Source organism: Nyctereutes procyonoides, unplaced genomic scaffold (genome assembly GCF_905146905.1).
Source record: "Nyctereutes procyonoides isolate TBG_1078 unplaced genomic scaffold, NYPRO_anot_genome, whole genome shotgun sequence".
In the NCBI taxonomy this organism is placed as follows: domain Eukaryota; kingdom Metazoa; phylum Chordata; class Mammalia; order Carnivora; family Canidae; genus Nyctereutes; species Nyctereutes procyonoides.
This window is the reverse complement of record NW_026575046.1, coordinates 23,053,335-23,069,738: the sequence shown is the minus strand read 5'-3', so window position 1 is coordinate 23,069,738 and position 16,404 is coordinate 23,053,335. Positions and strand designations below refer to the sequence as shown.

General features: G+C 34.4%; 1 protein-coding gene across 1 annotated transcript in view; it reads left to right on the top strand.

Moving 5' to 3' along the window:
* The window catches only part of HCN1 (hyperpolarization activated cyclic nucleotide gated potassium channel 1), a 376,053-nt gene that overhangs the window by 311,181 nt on the left and 48,468 nt on the right, over window positions 1–16,404 (top strand). Inside the window, exon 5 of the mRNA XM_055324802.1 lies at window positions 2,336–2,482. Within this exon, the coding sequence (XP_055180777.1) occupies window positions 2,336–2,482 (147 nt within the window). The remainder of the gene's footprint in view (window positions 1–2,335; window positions 2,483–16,404) is intronic.

The following is a 16,404-nucleotide window of genomic DNA, read 5'->3' as shown; positions in this document are numbered from 1 at the left end:
AATTTTTTGAGAAAAATAAAGAGATTACTTGACCCCTACTGATCCTGAAACAAGTTGAGTCCTTTATTTGTCTAGAACTGTCATCAATGCAGTAAGTGTTAAAACTGAGGCAGTCCTATGCTCTTAAGCTGTTTTATTGTTTTCCCAAGTTTGAATGTTTAACAGGATTCACCAGACTTTACTCATATGAGGCTTTTGTTTAAAGGCAAAGGATACAGTGCTTTGGAGAAAGAGGATGCAGACATGCATCAAAGACCCAAGAGCCTTTCCCCAGCATGATGGGCTTCATCTTTAGGCATGTGGAACACGCAGAGTTTCTGACTTGAGCCACCAAAATCTGTGCAAGAGCCTTGGATTGGCTTCAGGAGCTCAAAAACAAAGCTCTCAGTAGCTCTTTAAATAAGTTAAAATAGTCAAACCAGATAGACTGGTTGCAAATCATTAGTGCAAATGTTAAACTTAGGGTTTAAGTCTGGGTGAAGGCTCAGACCCTAAACAATACATCAAATATCCCACTGCCCTCTTTTTTTGGCTAAGAGTAAAACTCAGATGCACAGGTGTCTCTAGAAATAAAGGTAGAGTTTTCAACCCAGCTGCAAATCAACTTTATCCTACACAACAGTCTTTTAGAGGTCACTGAAACTTCTTACTTTCAGACCAGCTGCATGAGGGATCAAGCAGACAGACTCCCAGGTCTCTAGAAGTGGGTTACCAAGATTAGGTAGGCATACAGATTCGAGTTCTTCAGGATGAACTAGCCAATCTTTCTCAAGTACATGCTGGAAGCCACTTATACACAACGACAGTGACAGCATTGGTGCCTAAATTTAAAATCCTTAAATCATAATCAAGTTGCTTCAGAGAGAGAGATATATATAGGCCTGCAGGCTTTAAATACTTGGGGGACAGTCTGGTGACCGAATAAAGGAAGTCTCATGACAAAGTTGTATTTCCTTTAAGGATACTAATCTCCAAAAGGGAATATCTTAAAAATAAGAATGTTCTGTGAAAGTAAGGTATGTACAAAAAAAAAAAAAAAATGAAGAAATGACATAGGTTGCTGTTTCTGGTTAGATATATGTGCTATTGAGTACTAATCACAGCTTTGCTAATTACAGACAAGGAATTGGGGACCTCTATCTTCTAGTAAAAGCTAAGTTATCAGGAAAAGATGTGAGAAAATAAATTTCCATGTGTTCTCCAAAACACATCAAATGTGTTTTGTTTAAGAGAAGAATCTTATTCCAGTATGTTTATCCAATTCTGGTTCCTACTTTTTAATTTGTATTCAGTTTTATCATCTGTACAATGAAACTCATTTGGGGGGCTCTAATTAATTTTTTCAAAGTATACACTCATGATCACCTGCATTTGCAGCATCAAGGAAATATTTCTCAAACTTAAATGTGTATGGGTCATCTGACGATCTTTTTTTAACATGTAGACTCTGATTTCATAGGTCTGGAGTAAAGCCTGAAACTCTTCTAATAAGTTCCCAGTTAATTTCTACGTGCCTTTTTGAATACTAGGAATTTATTTTCAAAGTGTATATATGTGTGTGTGTGTGTAAATTCATAAAAGCAGATACATCAAGGGAATCAATCTCAGGAGTTAAGTCTGAAAATCTGCATTCCCAAATGCCAACCTCACCCCAAGTTTTAGAAACAATCAAGTTTAAGAACTACTCGGTTAAGTGAATTTAACATCTAAGTTAAGTTTTAGATATAAAATTACATGGATCTAGTCTCACCCTGATATTCTCTTAAGTCCTAAATTAAAGAGTGACATATTCTCTTACTTTATAGGGCATCTGTGTTGCTTGAGTATAAGACTTGGAGACAGCTTCCAAGCTCTCTGTCACTAAATTCAAATTTTAATTAGGTCTGACCTTTTGCTGTAAGGTCTAAGATAAAACCTTTTTTTTCTACCCAAACTTAGGAGATTCTGTATCCAGGTGAGGGGCCAAACCTCAACTTCATACTTCTTTTATAACAGAGCTAAACAAAAAGATTCCAAAAAAATAACATCACATTTTTTTTTTCTTGTACCATCACTGGCTTTTCTGGGGTGACACTCTTAATTTATTCTGAACTGCTTTCATGCCCCTCCTCATCTCAGTTCTTTACAGGAAATGTTTCCCTAAAGAAATTCCTCCCAGAGTTTGTGAGGCAGAGTAAATACATTATATCCTTGTACATTGTTTCCTTCCTCTCAAATGATTTTTTTCTTTTTATTTGTTATTCAAATGTCACTGAATTTGGCACAACCAAGTAACATGATGATTCCTCATACAGTCTAACAATGTTTTCTAATTCCCTTTTTCCTTTCCTCACAGTACAAACAAGTGGAACAATACATGTCATTCCATAAGTTACCAGCTGATATGCGTCAGAAGATACATGATTACTATGAACACAGATACCAAGGCAAAATCTTTGATGAAGAAAACATTCTCAATGAACTCAATGATCCTCTGAGAGAGGTAAGATTTGTAGTCCTTGATCCCCATGGTATATGGTCATGGCTTCTTTTCTTTTCTTTTTTTCTTTTTTTTTTTTTTTTGTGGCAAATCTTCAAGTCCATGTTATGACACTACACAGAATAAATGTTGATACATATATTTTGCCTTTATTCTCCCATATGTTCCCCTGTATACAGACTTATTGAAATTATTGAAAAAGTACTGGAAAATTGTTCTTCTAATTATGATTGTCAGAACAGTTTTATCCTCTGTATCCCTAGTTATGAGTCCTTCATGTGGCCTCATTGTCTACATCTTCCACTCTGTCTCTCATATTTACTAAACTGTTTCTGTATCTTCTTTTTGATTTCTCCTCCCATGTTCATTTCACCTGTTTATTCCTTAGGCCCTGATTACAGACTAACCTGACTTGTTCAAGTAATTCGTTTCCTCCTATTTCTTTTTTTTTCCTCCTATTTCTTCATTAAAACACTTCAACTTTGGTAATCACCTGTTTGCCATGTATCTTCTTTCCATCCCTCCCTAGAATTCTTCTCTCTGCCCAGGAGAATGCTTTGGTCACTCCTAGATGAAAGAATATTGGCTTGATTGTTTGTATTTCTTACAGTGCTTTTCTTTCCCTTCTTTCTTTTACTACCAACCTTCTCAAAAGATTTCTGTGTAATCATTACATTGTGGTTTGATCCCCACTTCTTGAGCAAAATCATTTCCTGGAAAGTTATCAGTGACCTGTTACTCATCAAAAAACCTTTATCTGTCAGGTTGTATTGGTACTTCTTAAGCTGTTAACAAAACACACATCCTGAATCTCTTTTTTGGGCTTCCTTGACCCTGAACCGTAACTAAGCCGTTGGCTTTCATTTCTGAATTTGTTTTTTTTTTTTATTTATTTTTTTTCTTGCACCTTAATTCTATAAATTTTGAGCTCTAAGTTCTTGCTAATATGCTGTTTTCTTAAAATCTACATGATTTTCCCCTAACCCTATATATATGTGCGTGTAGTAAGCTATGTAATAGGGTCATTATCTTCCATCACTAAACCATTTTTCTTTTGATGTCTCTCAGTAAATGTTTTAGTCATTCTCTCAAGTCATTTTGAATGTAAAATTGTAGTCCTTTTTTGTTTTTTTGAATCTTTTTCTGTTTTTCCTGTCCAATCACCAAGTGCAATCAATTCACTGCAGCAGTACATCCCACACCTGTGCCCTTGTTTCCTTTTCCACTGCTGTTACGCGAACCTTAGTCCTCTCACATGGACAATTGGAACTGTCTCTTTAGTTTGTCTTCCAGCCTCTGGGCTATTTTCTCTAACTACCATTTAAAACATCACTGCCAGATTTTTTTTTATTTATTTTTTTTTATACAAGCTACTCATTTCTCTACTCGGTAACTTTCACTCTTTACATACAAAGTAAATCAGATTTAGCCTCCCGAGGCTCATATTCCAGCCCTTCTGTGCTCTGATCCTGGCTAACTTTCCAGCTCTATCCTCCCTGCTGCTCTACATGTTCCAAAGTGGCCTACAGCCAAACTGTGCAACTTGCTGTTTTGCAAAAATCAATTATAATTTCTCACCTTACATCATATGTTTTTTCAGAAATGTCTGTCATCTGTTAGCAAAACCTAGTTCAAATAATATTTCTTTATTTATCACTTTTGCTTTTCTTTTCCAGGCTAGGTTTCATTTCTCTTTTCTATGACCCCTAATGAGCAGAGTCCACAACTCTTCTGTGCCCCTTATCCATTCTGTCTATGCTATCATTAGTGTTTCTTATTTGTCTTCTCCTCTTTTGTCTTGAAAGTTTCTTAAAAGCAAAGGCTTATTTATAGTTTAATTTTTTCTTGAAATTCCTAGTACATGTAGCATCTATTAAATGTTGAATAAATATTTTCATTGCAACTAATGTCCTTACCATTTATAACCATTCCTAAGATTCTACATGTTTTAAAAGTCATTGGAAAAAATTTTGTGAGCCTTAAACTACCAGTTAAAAGTTTGTCAATATAGGAATCAAAAATCTTCTTTACAAAATTATTTTCTTTACAAATACCTCAAATAAGAATGTCATAATTTTTTTTGACTTCGGGAAACACAATTCATACTTCATTTTTGTTGTATTTTTTAAATAAAATAATGAATAATTTTTAAAAATATCTATCAATATGCTTTGCTTTATCTCTTTGTTGGATTATAGAATTTGTTTTAAATCCAAATCCCCTAGGGTGCCTGGGTGGCTCAGTCCACTAAGCATGGAACTCTTCACCTTGGCTCAGGGCATGATCTCAGGGTTGTGAGACCAAGCCCTGTGTTGGGCTCTGTGGGGGTGTGGAGCCTGCATAAGATTCTCTCTCTCTCTCTCTTCTAAAATAATTAATTAATTAATTAATTAATTAATTAATTAAATTTAAAAAATTCCAAATCCCCTTCATTGAAAGGCAGAGATGAGGAACTGGAACCAGGCTGGGTTCTCAAGAGGTTAAAGGGGTTCAAAGGCAGGATGGGAGAGGCCATAACAGGGAGACAAAGGTAATCCAAGAGATAGTATGAGATTAAAACTATCAAAATACAGGAAGACACTATATAACTAAGGATATATTTCAAAGAAACAGGGAAATGTTATGATTCCTGCATAAAATGTCATTGAGGGAATACAGAAAGCCAGGAGAAAAGTGAGTGTAAAAGCCCTAAAATTGCATGCTTAAATGAGAAGCATTCCTCTGTGCTGAAAACGCAGTGTACTATAAAATCAGGTTAACAAGAACATTTTTTTAATCATGTGTATTTTATTAACTACCCTTCCTCTTGCCACACGTTAATTTACTCTGATCTTCAATAGAAAAAAAGTGCAGTTTTCAGTTTTACCCCTACACCTATCCACAGCCAAATGAAACCATATGTACGATTTCCTTAATTCCTACAACTCTTCAGTCACTAAATTATGACCAATGTTTTTCATCATATTTTCAAATACCATAATTCAGAGTCTCAGCATCTTTTAATTCAGCATCTGAAGTGCACTCCCAACTTGTCTCCCCACCTGTGAGTGGGGAGTTAGCTTGAACGCATACCATCACACAGCCACCATATTGATTAGTATAAAATACAAGTTTGACAATTCTACTCTCTTCCTAGAACCTGATCATGCTCTCTCATCCCCTGCAAGAAAAAGTCCAACTTACTTGACGTGTCATATGAGATGCTCCATGCCCTGCCTTCATCTTTATTTTTTTTCATTAATACTTCATCAACAGGGAATTGTTCATAAGTTTCTGGGGAAAAGAAGAGTGCCATTCATTGCCTCATTGCTTTTCCTCATGCTACTCCCTCTGTCTTCACTCCTCTCTGTTCAGCTTATATTCCACTTCCCATTAAGCACTCTTAACACACATGAACTTCTTCATAAATTTTCCCTGACCATTCTGTCTCTCACATTGTATTTACTATTTGTCAGTTTATTGTTTATCTCTTTTAAGACTATGAGCTTCTTGAGGCTAGAGACTATGCCTTGATCTTTATATTTTTATTCACAGGTTATAGTAGGAACTCAGTAAGTATTTACTGAGTGAATGGCCTTTAACAGAATTATGAATGAAAAACAGAGTAAGTTGTGACTACTTAATAAAGTTAAAGATTTTGTAAGTGGAATCATTAAATGCTCAGACACTTAACACCTTAGAAGGTGAAAACAATGTTCTCTATTTGTTCCTTGCATTTCAGCCTTTGCTCGTCTGGCATCAGAATCATGCAAAAGCCTACACTTAATATTATATCAAGTTAACAAGACATTATTAGAAGGGTAACAAGATAAGTAGTATAAGAAAGAAAGAAAATACATAGCAGAGAGATAACAGGAGTCATTATTTAAATGAAGCTTGAACCTAAAAAAGCCAGATATTTTCTGAAGAAAAGTTCAATAAAAACAAGAAATATATCTTGCTCCCTATTAAATTGGAGTATTATGTACTTACTGTAGTAAAGTCATAGTGGTAGATCCCAAGAAATCTTTTTAACTTAGAAGTTAAGGCATCAACTTGGCAAAGGCATATTTTGGTCAGTGTTGTGCTGCTAGAAAGTATCTAGAAAGTATCTAGTGTATCTAGAAAGTACCTGGTGCAGAGAAGACATTTAGTGACTAATACCATAAATGCCAAACAAGTGAATGTAGAATACTCAACATGCAGAAGGTGGATTATTTGATATTTATTTTGTGAGTAAAGGTAAAAATATAAGATATGCATGGTATACACGCACACACATGCCATATATAATTGCTAATCATATGTTCAATTTTGAGTCAACCACCATTTTATATTGCAACAAGACTTTTAATTTAAAATACTTCATTGTGTAGAAGGCCTATTTTTATGAAAATATGTAGCCTAATTTGAGATGTTACTGTATACTAAAGAGTAGTGATTTCTGCTAACACAGGTCTGGGTACTTAGGAATATACAGAACTGAAAGGTAAGTTAAATCTTCAGACTCTCAAAAACATATGAAAAAGATCTATTGTTTAAAAATATAAAATGCAATGTTAAGGAATGTGAATATTACTCTATATTCATAATAAATTAAGCCCATATTATACTTTATCCATTTATATCCCAGCTTTTTTTTTCAATGTGTCTGAATACTTTTTAATATGAAGACTCCCAAATATGTAAAATGGCAGAGGGAATTTCACTTGCATGACCTTTGAAAGCTCTTACAAGAATCTCATACAGTCCATATGCAAATTAATTCTATTAGTAGACACTATAAAGACACTACATTGAATGCACTCTTCCATTTCTATTTCTGTGGCATAAATTAGGTTTATAGTGCATACATTAATCTTTTCTTATGTTGGGGACAAATTGCTGATATGCCTTCAACAAATATCTGATTCATTCTTATTGTTCCTGTTTCTATAAAAAAGGCACCTTTTCAAAGAGGCCTTCCTGAGAAGTTTACCTAAATTAGTTCTCTTGAACTCTTTTCTCCATTCCATAAGCCTTTTTGTTGTGTACACTGTGTTGTCTTAGACCCAAGAAGACAAGAACTTTGTCTTTCTTGATTTCCACCATAACTTCAGTCCTTAGTATATACTTAATGATTACTTATTTGATAAATAAGTACAGAGAGTTTGGATCTCACATTTCACAAATCATCTCAAGGAATCATTGATTTGAACTCAAAGAGAGCATTTTATCAACAAAACAGTGGTATTTGTGTAGATAAAAAGGGATGCCCAGAACTATGAAGTACTCTGGCCATAGAATTTTCCTAATATCACTTTCAATTATATTGTGAAAATGTGGTTTCTCATGTGTAACAGAAGGATGCTGACACCTTTAGATTCCTCTGTGATTTTTGTTTTTATTACTATAAGCCAGAATGTCCTATTTTACTTGTGGTTGTTTTTCTTTTCAAACGTTTTTTTTTTTTCTTAGACATTTACATTAGTGATTTAGTACAATCAGGGTGAGAGAAGAGGAGATTTATTTTTTAAGATTTTATTTATTTATTTGAGAGAGAGAGCAAGTAAGAGAGACTACAAAAGGGAAGGAAAGGGTGAAGTAGGCTCTCTGAGATCACGACCTGAGCCAAAGGCAGACACTTAACTGACTGAGCCACCCAGGTGCCCCAGAAAAGGAGATATTTCAATAGAGTACCATTATAGAAGGTAAATAGATATTCTGTCCAATTTCTATAATGCAGTAATATCAATGGAATAGACAATACATCTTTTATATTCCATACCAAGTCTTCCCAGACAATTCTAGAGTGGAACCAGTGTCCAGGCCTAACCCAAGGGTGGACACACAGCTTCATCTGCCACCCTGAATTGTCTACCAAATAGTGAGGTGGCTCACTATTTCAGTTTGGACAGGGAAACTAAACTAGCCTTTTGTTTCATGAGCTCTGGCCCCACTAGAATTGTCAGCATTCTGAGAAGTAAAATCATCTTAAAAAATTGTCTTCATTTCACTGTGAACTAAAATACTTGGACCAGAACAACTAGAATATTCTGAGAAAAATCTTGAAGATGGTTCTCAGAAACTTGGCACTGTAAATTAAAGCTCTTATTTTATGATGTATGTTTTCATTATCTACAATTTTCAATCTTTATTCCTCTGTGGCTGTATCTAGTCAAAATTCTAGTATTCTAGTCTGCAAAACCCAACTTAATCTCTAAAAACCTTTCCATACTCCAGTTGTTATTTTCCTTGCTCTGCCTGGAAATAACTTTTCTTTCTTCTTCCATTCACTTATAATATGCTATTTTCCCATAGCTGCTCAGAAGTATCCAGTTTTATTGTTTTAAACTCTTCAGTTTAAATTCATTTTATGATACTGTCAGTGCCACTAATAGTCATTTATATCCTTTCAGTTGTACAACAATGAATTAGAAGCTGCTATGGAGGGGCTTTGCAGAATCATGGTTAAGAGTGTGGCCCTGGTTCTGTCAGCTGCATTTAAATCCAGTCCAAATAAATAAATAAATAAATAAATAAATAAATAAATAAAAATACATACATACATACATACACACATACGTAAATCCAGTCCCACAACTCACTGTATGTGTGACTTGGGACCAACCATTTAGTAACTTGTATGTATTTCATTCTCCTCATTTTTGAATGTGGATGATGGTGGTAATAAATACCATGTAGAGTTGTTATAAAGATTAAATGAGCAAAAAATATTTTTAAAAAAATAGAAATGCATTGGCACACACTAACGTGCACAGTAAAATTTAATTTTTGATATTTCTAAGATTCAGTGAAGACTCTGATTAAGTCCCAGCTCTTGTGGCTCTTGCAGCCTAGTGAGAGACAAAAATTTAAATAATTAATTATAACTGCATGTAAGTGCCATGAGAGGGTCAGACAGAGAGTGTTAGGCCACACATAGGAGAGACAACAAATCCAACCTTATCATATGTCTCCTTCTTTCTGGAATATATTCAAACAATCTGCTGATAAGATCTTACTTCATTTTAACATTGTCTGGAGACAATGTCTTAGCATCAAAATTTGGCATTAAAATGTTAGGATCATGAGACCTATGAAAGCTTTAGCAAAAGCAGGCAGTGTATTTAAAACTAAAAATCCAATTAGAAAAACTCAGTGAACTATCCCCCTCTGCTTACTGAAAGCCTGTTGGAATGTGTACAAAGTAAAGAGGTCTATTTTTAACATGATCAGATTTATACTTATTCGATTAGAGCAAAATGGCAAACTTAACTGTCAAGAAAGAGGTTAATGCCCTTCTGAGCCTGTCTCCAAAGTTCAGAACTGATCTATTTTTAAACAATGGAGTGTGAAGAGCCATGGGCTGAAAATAGGTACAGATCATGTGTCCCAGTAGAATATAGGACGTCAGTATATTTCATTTTCACAGAACATGAATCGGGCTGAGAGTATCATACTGTCCTTCTGACCTTTAATTTGTTGAATAGACTGTTAGAGAAGAAAGCATAATTTGCATGCATATTTACTTTGGGCAATTCTGAATCATTTTTAAAGTATATACTTGTTGATTTTTAAAAACCCTCTAAAATGTATTTAGTTAAGATTACCTAAAACAGGCTAGAATCATAGAATTGTAAAGTTATACAAGGATCTTATAAGTTATCAGATATTCATGTAACAGGCACAGTAACAAAAGACTAGAAAAACTTTAACTGGCCTGGTCTTGGTCACATTGCTTAACAAAGAAATTGAGTTTTTTTCTTTCTCTATGTGTGTATTTTCCCTTGCAAACTTAGCATTTGGAAAACAAATAGACAAACATTTATCAATTTTTTTGATGTGTGCGAAACATTGATCCAGGAATAATGGGAAGGTAAATTATAAAATATGGCTTTAGTCTCAAAGTGCTTACCATATGCTTGCGGAGAGACAAGATATAAATACATGGGAAAAAATAAGCTGTGAAAAAAAAATTAAAGTACATTACTAAAAATACAAGAAATGTAAAAAGTTCACGTAGAGTTAATTGCCAGAGGAAAGCTGACACTACATACTGAAATTCTAAATGGATTGAAGACTTACATGTACAACCTGAAGTCATAAAACTCTTAGAGGAAAATACAGGAAAAAAAGCTTCTTGATGTTGATCTTGGCAGTGATTTTTTTTGGATGTGACACCTACAGCACAAGTGACAAAAGCAAACATAAAACATAAATAAGTGGGACTACATGAAACTAAAAAGCTTCTGCACAGTGAGAGACACAATCAGCAAAGTGAAAGAACCTATGGAATGGGAGGAAATATTGCAGACCACACATCCGATAAGAGGTTAATATCCAAAAGATATAAGGGACTCAACTCAATAGCAAGAAGATAAGTAGTCCAAATAAAAAATAGGCAAAGTATGTGGAGAGACTTTTTTTTTTCCAAAGAAGATATTCAAATGCCCAACAGCTATGTCGAAGGGTGCTCAACATCATTAATCATCAGGGAAATGCAAATTAAAGCCACAATGAGATCTTACTTCCCATCTGTTAGAATAGCTGTTAGTAAAAAGACCAGCAAGTGCTGGTCAGGATGTGGAAGGGATATCAGGGAAGAGGAGTGGAGAAAATAAATGTGTTATCATAATGAGGGAGAGCCAGACCAACTGGGCCTTTTCCTTGATTTTTTCAAACATCGTTCATTACTTCCCTCCCGACCACCCACCAAGCTTTCCCTAGTGGCATTGTTTGTTTCTAGGACTTCAAAAATTAGTTCCATGCAACTTTTATATAATTCCACTTATATGAGGTTCCTGAAATAGACAAATTCATAGCAACAGAAGTTAAACAGAAGTCACCGGGGAATGAGAGGAGTGGGAAGGGAGGATTATTGTTTAATGGTTTCCAGAGTTTTTGTTGAGAATGATGGAAGAGTTAGATGTGGTGGTGGTCAAACAGCATTGTGAACATACGTGTGGACTGCACACTCAGGAATGGTTGATACTATAAAATTGTTTTATATATATATATATATATATATATATATATATATATATATATATATAATGAAAATTCTCAAAATTAATCTTATAAAATAGCACCCAATCTTGTATCCCTGGTTTGGATCTTTAGAGCTACTTCCACCTGCCAGAACTCAGAGCTGTTGAAGGGTATGGGTTGTGTTCCATGTCACTTCAGAGTGACCCTCACTGGATCATGAATATATCTTGCTGCTGCCACTCCCTCACTTTGGGAGCCAGGGTTCCCCTGTGTCTTGGCAGATAATTAGAAGGGGGCAGCTTCCTTCTTCCTGCCACACTTTACCAGCCTAACTTGTTCTATTTGTTTGCTAGGGCTGCCCTAACAAAATACAACAGACTGTGTAGCTCAAACAACAGAGATGTATTTTTTCACTCTTCTGCAAGCTACAAGTTTGAGATAAGGTGTCAGCAGATTTGGAGTCTTCTGAGACCTCTCTTTTCGGCTTACAAGAAAGAGTAAGCCTTCCTCCAATGACCTCTCATGTTTTGTTTTGTTTTGTTTTGTTTTGTTTTGTTTTGTTTTCTGTGCTAACGTATCTCCAGTATCTGTTTCCTCTACTCATAAGGACACCAGGAAGGCTGGATTGAAGCCCACCCTAATGAATTCATTTTAACTTGATTTCTTCTGTAAAGACCCTCTTTCCAAATAGGGTCACATTCCGAGGTACTGGGAATTAGGATTTCAGCATATGCATCATGTTGAGCCCGTAACACTTGCCAACACATGCAGTGCTCCCTGCAAGTTTAACTAATGTTAACATATAAATGAATATTTAATGCATTTTAGGATGCCTGCCTGGTTTTAGGGCCTGGCCTGATTTCCTCATGTCCTTTGTACATGTTCATATACTATTATACACAGATTATTTCTATCACTGTTAATGATAAAATCACTGTTAACAATAAAAATGAATTTATGTGGATTGTATTTTAAATTCTCAAACATAGGGTCTTATCATATTCTCCAAACACCTCTCAGGATTGTCTTCTATTTCACACTACTATCTGCTGGTTCTGTTTTAATAATATTTTTTAGTTCAGCATATTTCTGGACATCTGTCTGCTTTTTTTGCTGTTCACATCAGTCTGTGTTTACCAAGTCAGATAGGCTTATGATGCAAATTATTCTTACATCGTGCTTATAGCTTGCAGGCCACTGGAGCTGCATTCTGTTGGAGTTTATACAAATTTTTACAGGGCTTCAGCCTAGAATACCACACAGCAGGGCTGATACACAAAGTCTCCAGTGAACACGTATGTTGTTAATATACACAATTCCTTGATTTAGTTTGGTTGGTCTGTTTCTACCTCTTTTTCTTTGCTTCATAATCATAATCAGATTTAAATGAATGTTAAGAGAATTTTCTGTCACTTGCTATCATTCTGCCTGGTATCTAATGGAGCGATATGTCTCCATGTTCTAGGAAGGCAAATCAATGGGACTGTGCTAAGACTAAATTAATTTCAAACTTCATTTGCATTCATATTGTAAGGCTTAAATGTGATTTAATGCCTCAAAACCAAATTAGATGCATATGAGAACTGAAACAACAGACATCAAAATGTTTGAATTTGTCCATTCCAAAATTTGTCTTGTTCTGATCTATGCTTCACAAGCAGTCAGATTTCATTTAAGCCACTTCATCATAATTGGCCATTTGTATATGCAGAGATCTTAGGATAGTTACCTTTAACATAATCTGAAGGGACTATTAATCTAGCAACTAATGATAGAGCTGGATTTCAAAACAAGTAAACAAAAAAATGTCAGTATTAAAGAGGCCATTGCAGACTACTTCTCTGTACCTCTCTTGGACTTTTCTTAATATAACTATGACTAATACAATATGAAATATCCAGTGGCCATTTAAAAAAAAATAGCAATGAGGACCATGTCTCAAAATGGGAAATGTTTTATATTATAAAAATGAGGAAAAAAAGAAACAAATACTGAATGCATATTATGATTAAAAGTATATTAAGGTGCATAAAAATTTGTCTTAAGGGAACACATAAACATATTAAAACACTTATTAAGGTGATGAGAATACAGAGATTTCTTTCTTTTATATATTTTGAGATGTGTGTATATTCATTTCTTTCTGAAATTTTTTCAAATGCACCTCTTTGCTAATACAAAAATACTTGATTTCCTTCTTCTTTAATGAAATGGAAAACTACAGTACACTAAAATTGAGGCATTCTATATTAATTCAACAATCCTCCTTTTTCTATTTCTAAACCCTTTAACTTTCCCAAAATACATGTTAAAGGCAAATATTCCTTAGCTTTGCAGTTTATTACATAGTTTCTGATATTCAAATTAGTTAGGAGTTGCAATTAAAGGTTTCTTTTAAAAAATAAGACAGGGCAGCCCCCCCCCCCCCCCCCCGTAGCTCAGCGGTTTAGCGCCGCCTTCAATCCAGGGCATGATTCTGGAGCCCAGGGCTCGAGTCCCACCTTGGACTCCCTGCATGGAGCCTGCCTGTGTCTGCCTCTCTCTCTCTCTCTCTCTGTGTGTGTCTCCATAAATAAATAAATCTTAAAAAAATAAATTCTAAAATATAAGACAGATTATCTCAACTAGAGAAATACATTATCTTTTTTTTTAGAAATAGATTATCTTAAATATTCCCTAATAAGACATAGAAATCAAGGGAAATGCTTTCAGTTTAAGAAATTGAAGTATACCTAACTTGTTAGTCAATGTTTGGATAAATATTAAGGACATTTTTAAACATTAAGGTATGCCTGTATGGGATGGTTTTCTTACACATGCTGTCAATCATCTTGCAATTTAGAAGGCAAACCACCAGATCAATATAAGCCAGTTGGGGATGCTGAGGAAAATTGGTTTTAAATTGCCTCATGTGTTTCCTTCTTAAAAAAAAATAATGGAATGTGTATGTACAGTTCACCCTCCAAATTTATTATATCAATAGAGCAGCTTTATTGTAAGAATTCTTTATTTTATTCCTTGACTTTAGCCAAAAAGGGAATTTCATTGACTCTGCCCTAAGAATATCTCATCACTTTCTTCTTTGGAATCTCTACACTCACCTTAACTTTGGTTTTTAATAAATAATCCCCAACTCAACTTTTTTTTTTTTAACCTGACTTAATATTCTTTTACTAAATTAAGCACTTGTTGAAAACATTTGCTTCTTTGAAAGTATAGGCTATATATGGTCTGCACAATTCATTTGATCTTAACCAATATTGTTTTTTAGTATACCTTTAAGTTATAGTGGTTAAAAACAGGTAATGTTGAGTTTCATTAAATGCTTTACGTGTGCTAATTATCATAATCTATGATAGAATTTCTAGTGTTATCTCCATTTTACAGATGAGAAGATTAAGATTAGAAGAATCTGAGTCATTTTTGTATGGGCACAGAGCCATTTAGTTTTGGAATCAGGGATTGAACATGTGTGTGCACACACACACAGAGAAAGAGAGAGGAGGCTAACCTATATTTATTTTACTACTTTCAACCATTTTATACTGAATATATACATATATATCTTCTTCCCTCAACTAGATGTAAACTTTTAGATATTTATTTTAGGAAGCATGGTTTCCAAACCTGACTACTTATAACTTTGAGTGTGTTATTAAAAGTAGAGATTTTGAGCCATAACCCTTGGAGATGTAGCTCCAGATTCTTTAAATCAGAATTTGAGCCTGGTATTTTAGTAAAAAATACCTTAAGTATGTCCACAAGATTATCATCTTCCTACGGAGAGTAACAGGGAAGAGAATGTCATCTTTGGCAGGTCATTGAAGCCTTTTTTTTTTTTTTTAAATTGATGCTGTCTACATGAAATCCATGATGAGGGCAAGGATCCATGGAATAATCCTGAATAGTTTCTTTTATTTTCCAAGAAATAAAGGCATTGATTTAGATTTTTAAAATATAATTGCTGTAAAATAAAAACAGCCAAGTTCATAGCCACCAGTTTACTACCCCACAATTAACAAATATTCATGTTGAACTCTCAAAATGTGTAAATTTCAAAAGAACAAATTTATGATTACCACCAAAATCTTTAGGGTTTGTGATAATTCCAGATATGTGCAAAAGCAAGATGGATTCTTAGAATCCACCCAAAACCTAAGTTAGCTGGGTTGCCCAGCAAACCATGGCTATTCCTCTTGCAAGCATGTGCTCTTTGGCAGATTATTCAGTATCTTCTATAAAATGAGGTAGTAATACTTAAGGTGTAGGATAATATTCTTTTATTTTTATTATGTTCGTTCTTAAAATTATCCTTGCCTTAAAAAAAAAGAAAAAGACAAAACTCTAACACATTCACTTACTCTAATTCTCACTAGTCCAGGCTACTGAACTTGAGAGGGGCAGGGATAGGGGACAGGAATAGGGCAACGTCACCAGCACTCTTTTACAGGATGTTCTAGGTGATAAAGTATCAATTGATATATATTTGACTATATTTATTTCCTTATGTTTGAAGTTAATATAGAAGTCTATATGTCTGGATGCCATTGGACATCTAACATAAGTTCTTAGAAGGAAGGTCTTGTGTGTTCTGCAAAGTCTAAAAATATAGTGTGTGTTGGGTGTAGGAATTTAGCAATGTAACAGCAGCTCTGTTTTGTTAAGATACTCTATGATTCATTATTGTAATGATGGTAATTATATTTATAGCTACATGCCTAAAACATTTTAGAACTATCCTGTGTAGAATAAAATAACGCAGAATAGAGGAGAACTAAATGTTTCACAAAATGGAACTTTCCACAGTGATACTTAAATTATCAGTAAAGAATTGCAGTGCTTCAGGTTGCCTTAAAATATTACTATTTTTAAAATAATAATAAAAAATATTGCTTAAGCTTTCCCAGGGTCTCAGAGTTTGCATGATTCCTAAGTACTGATTTATGGTTAAAATAAATCCTTTGTGGGTTGTCTGG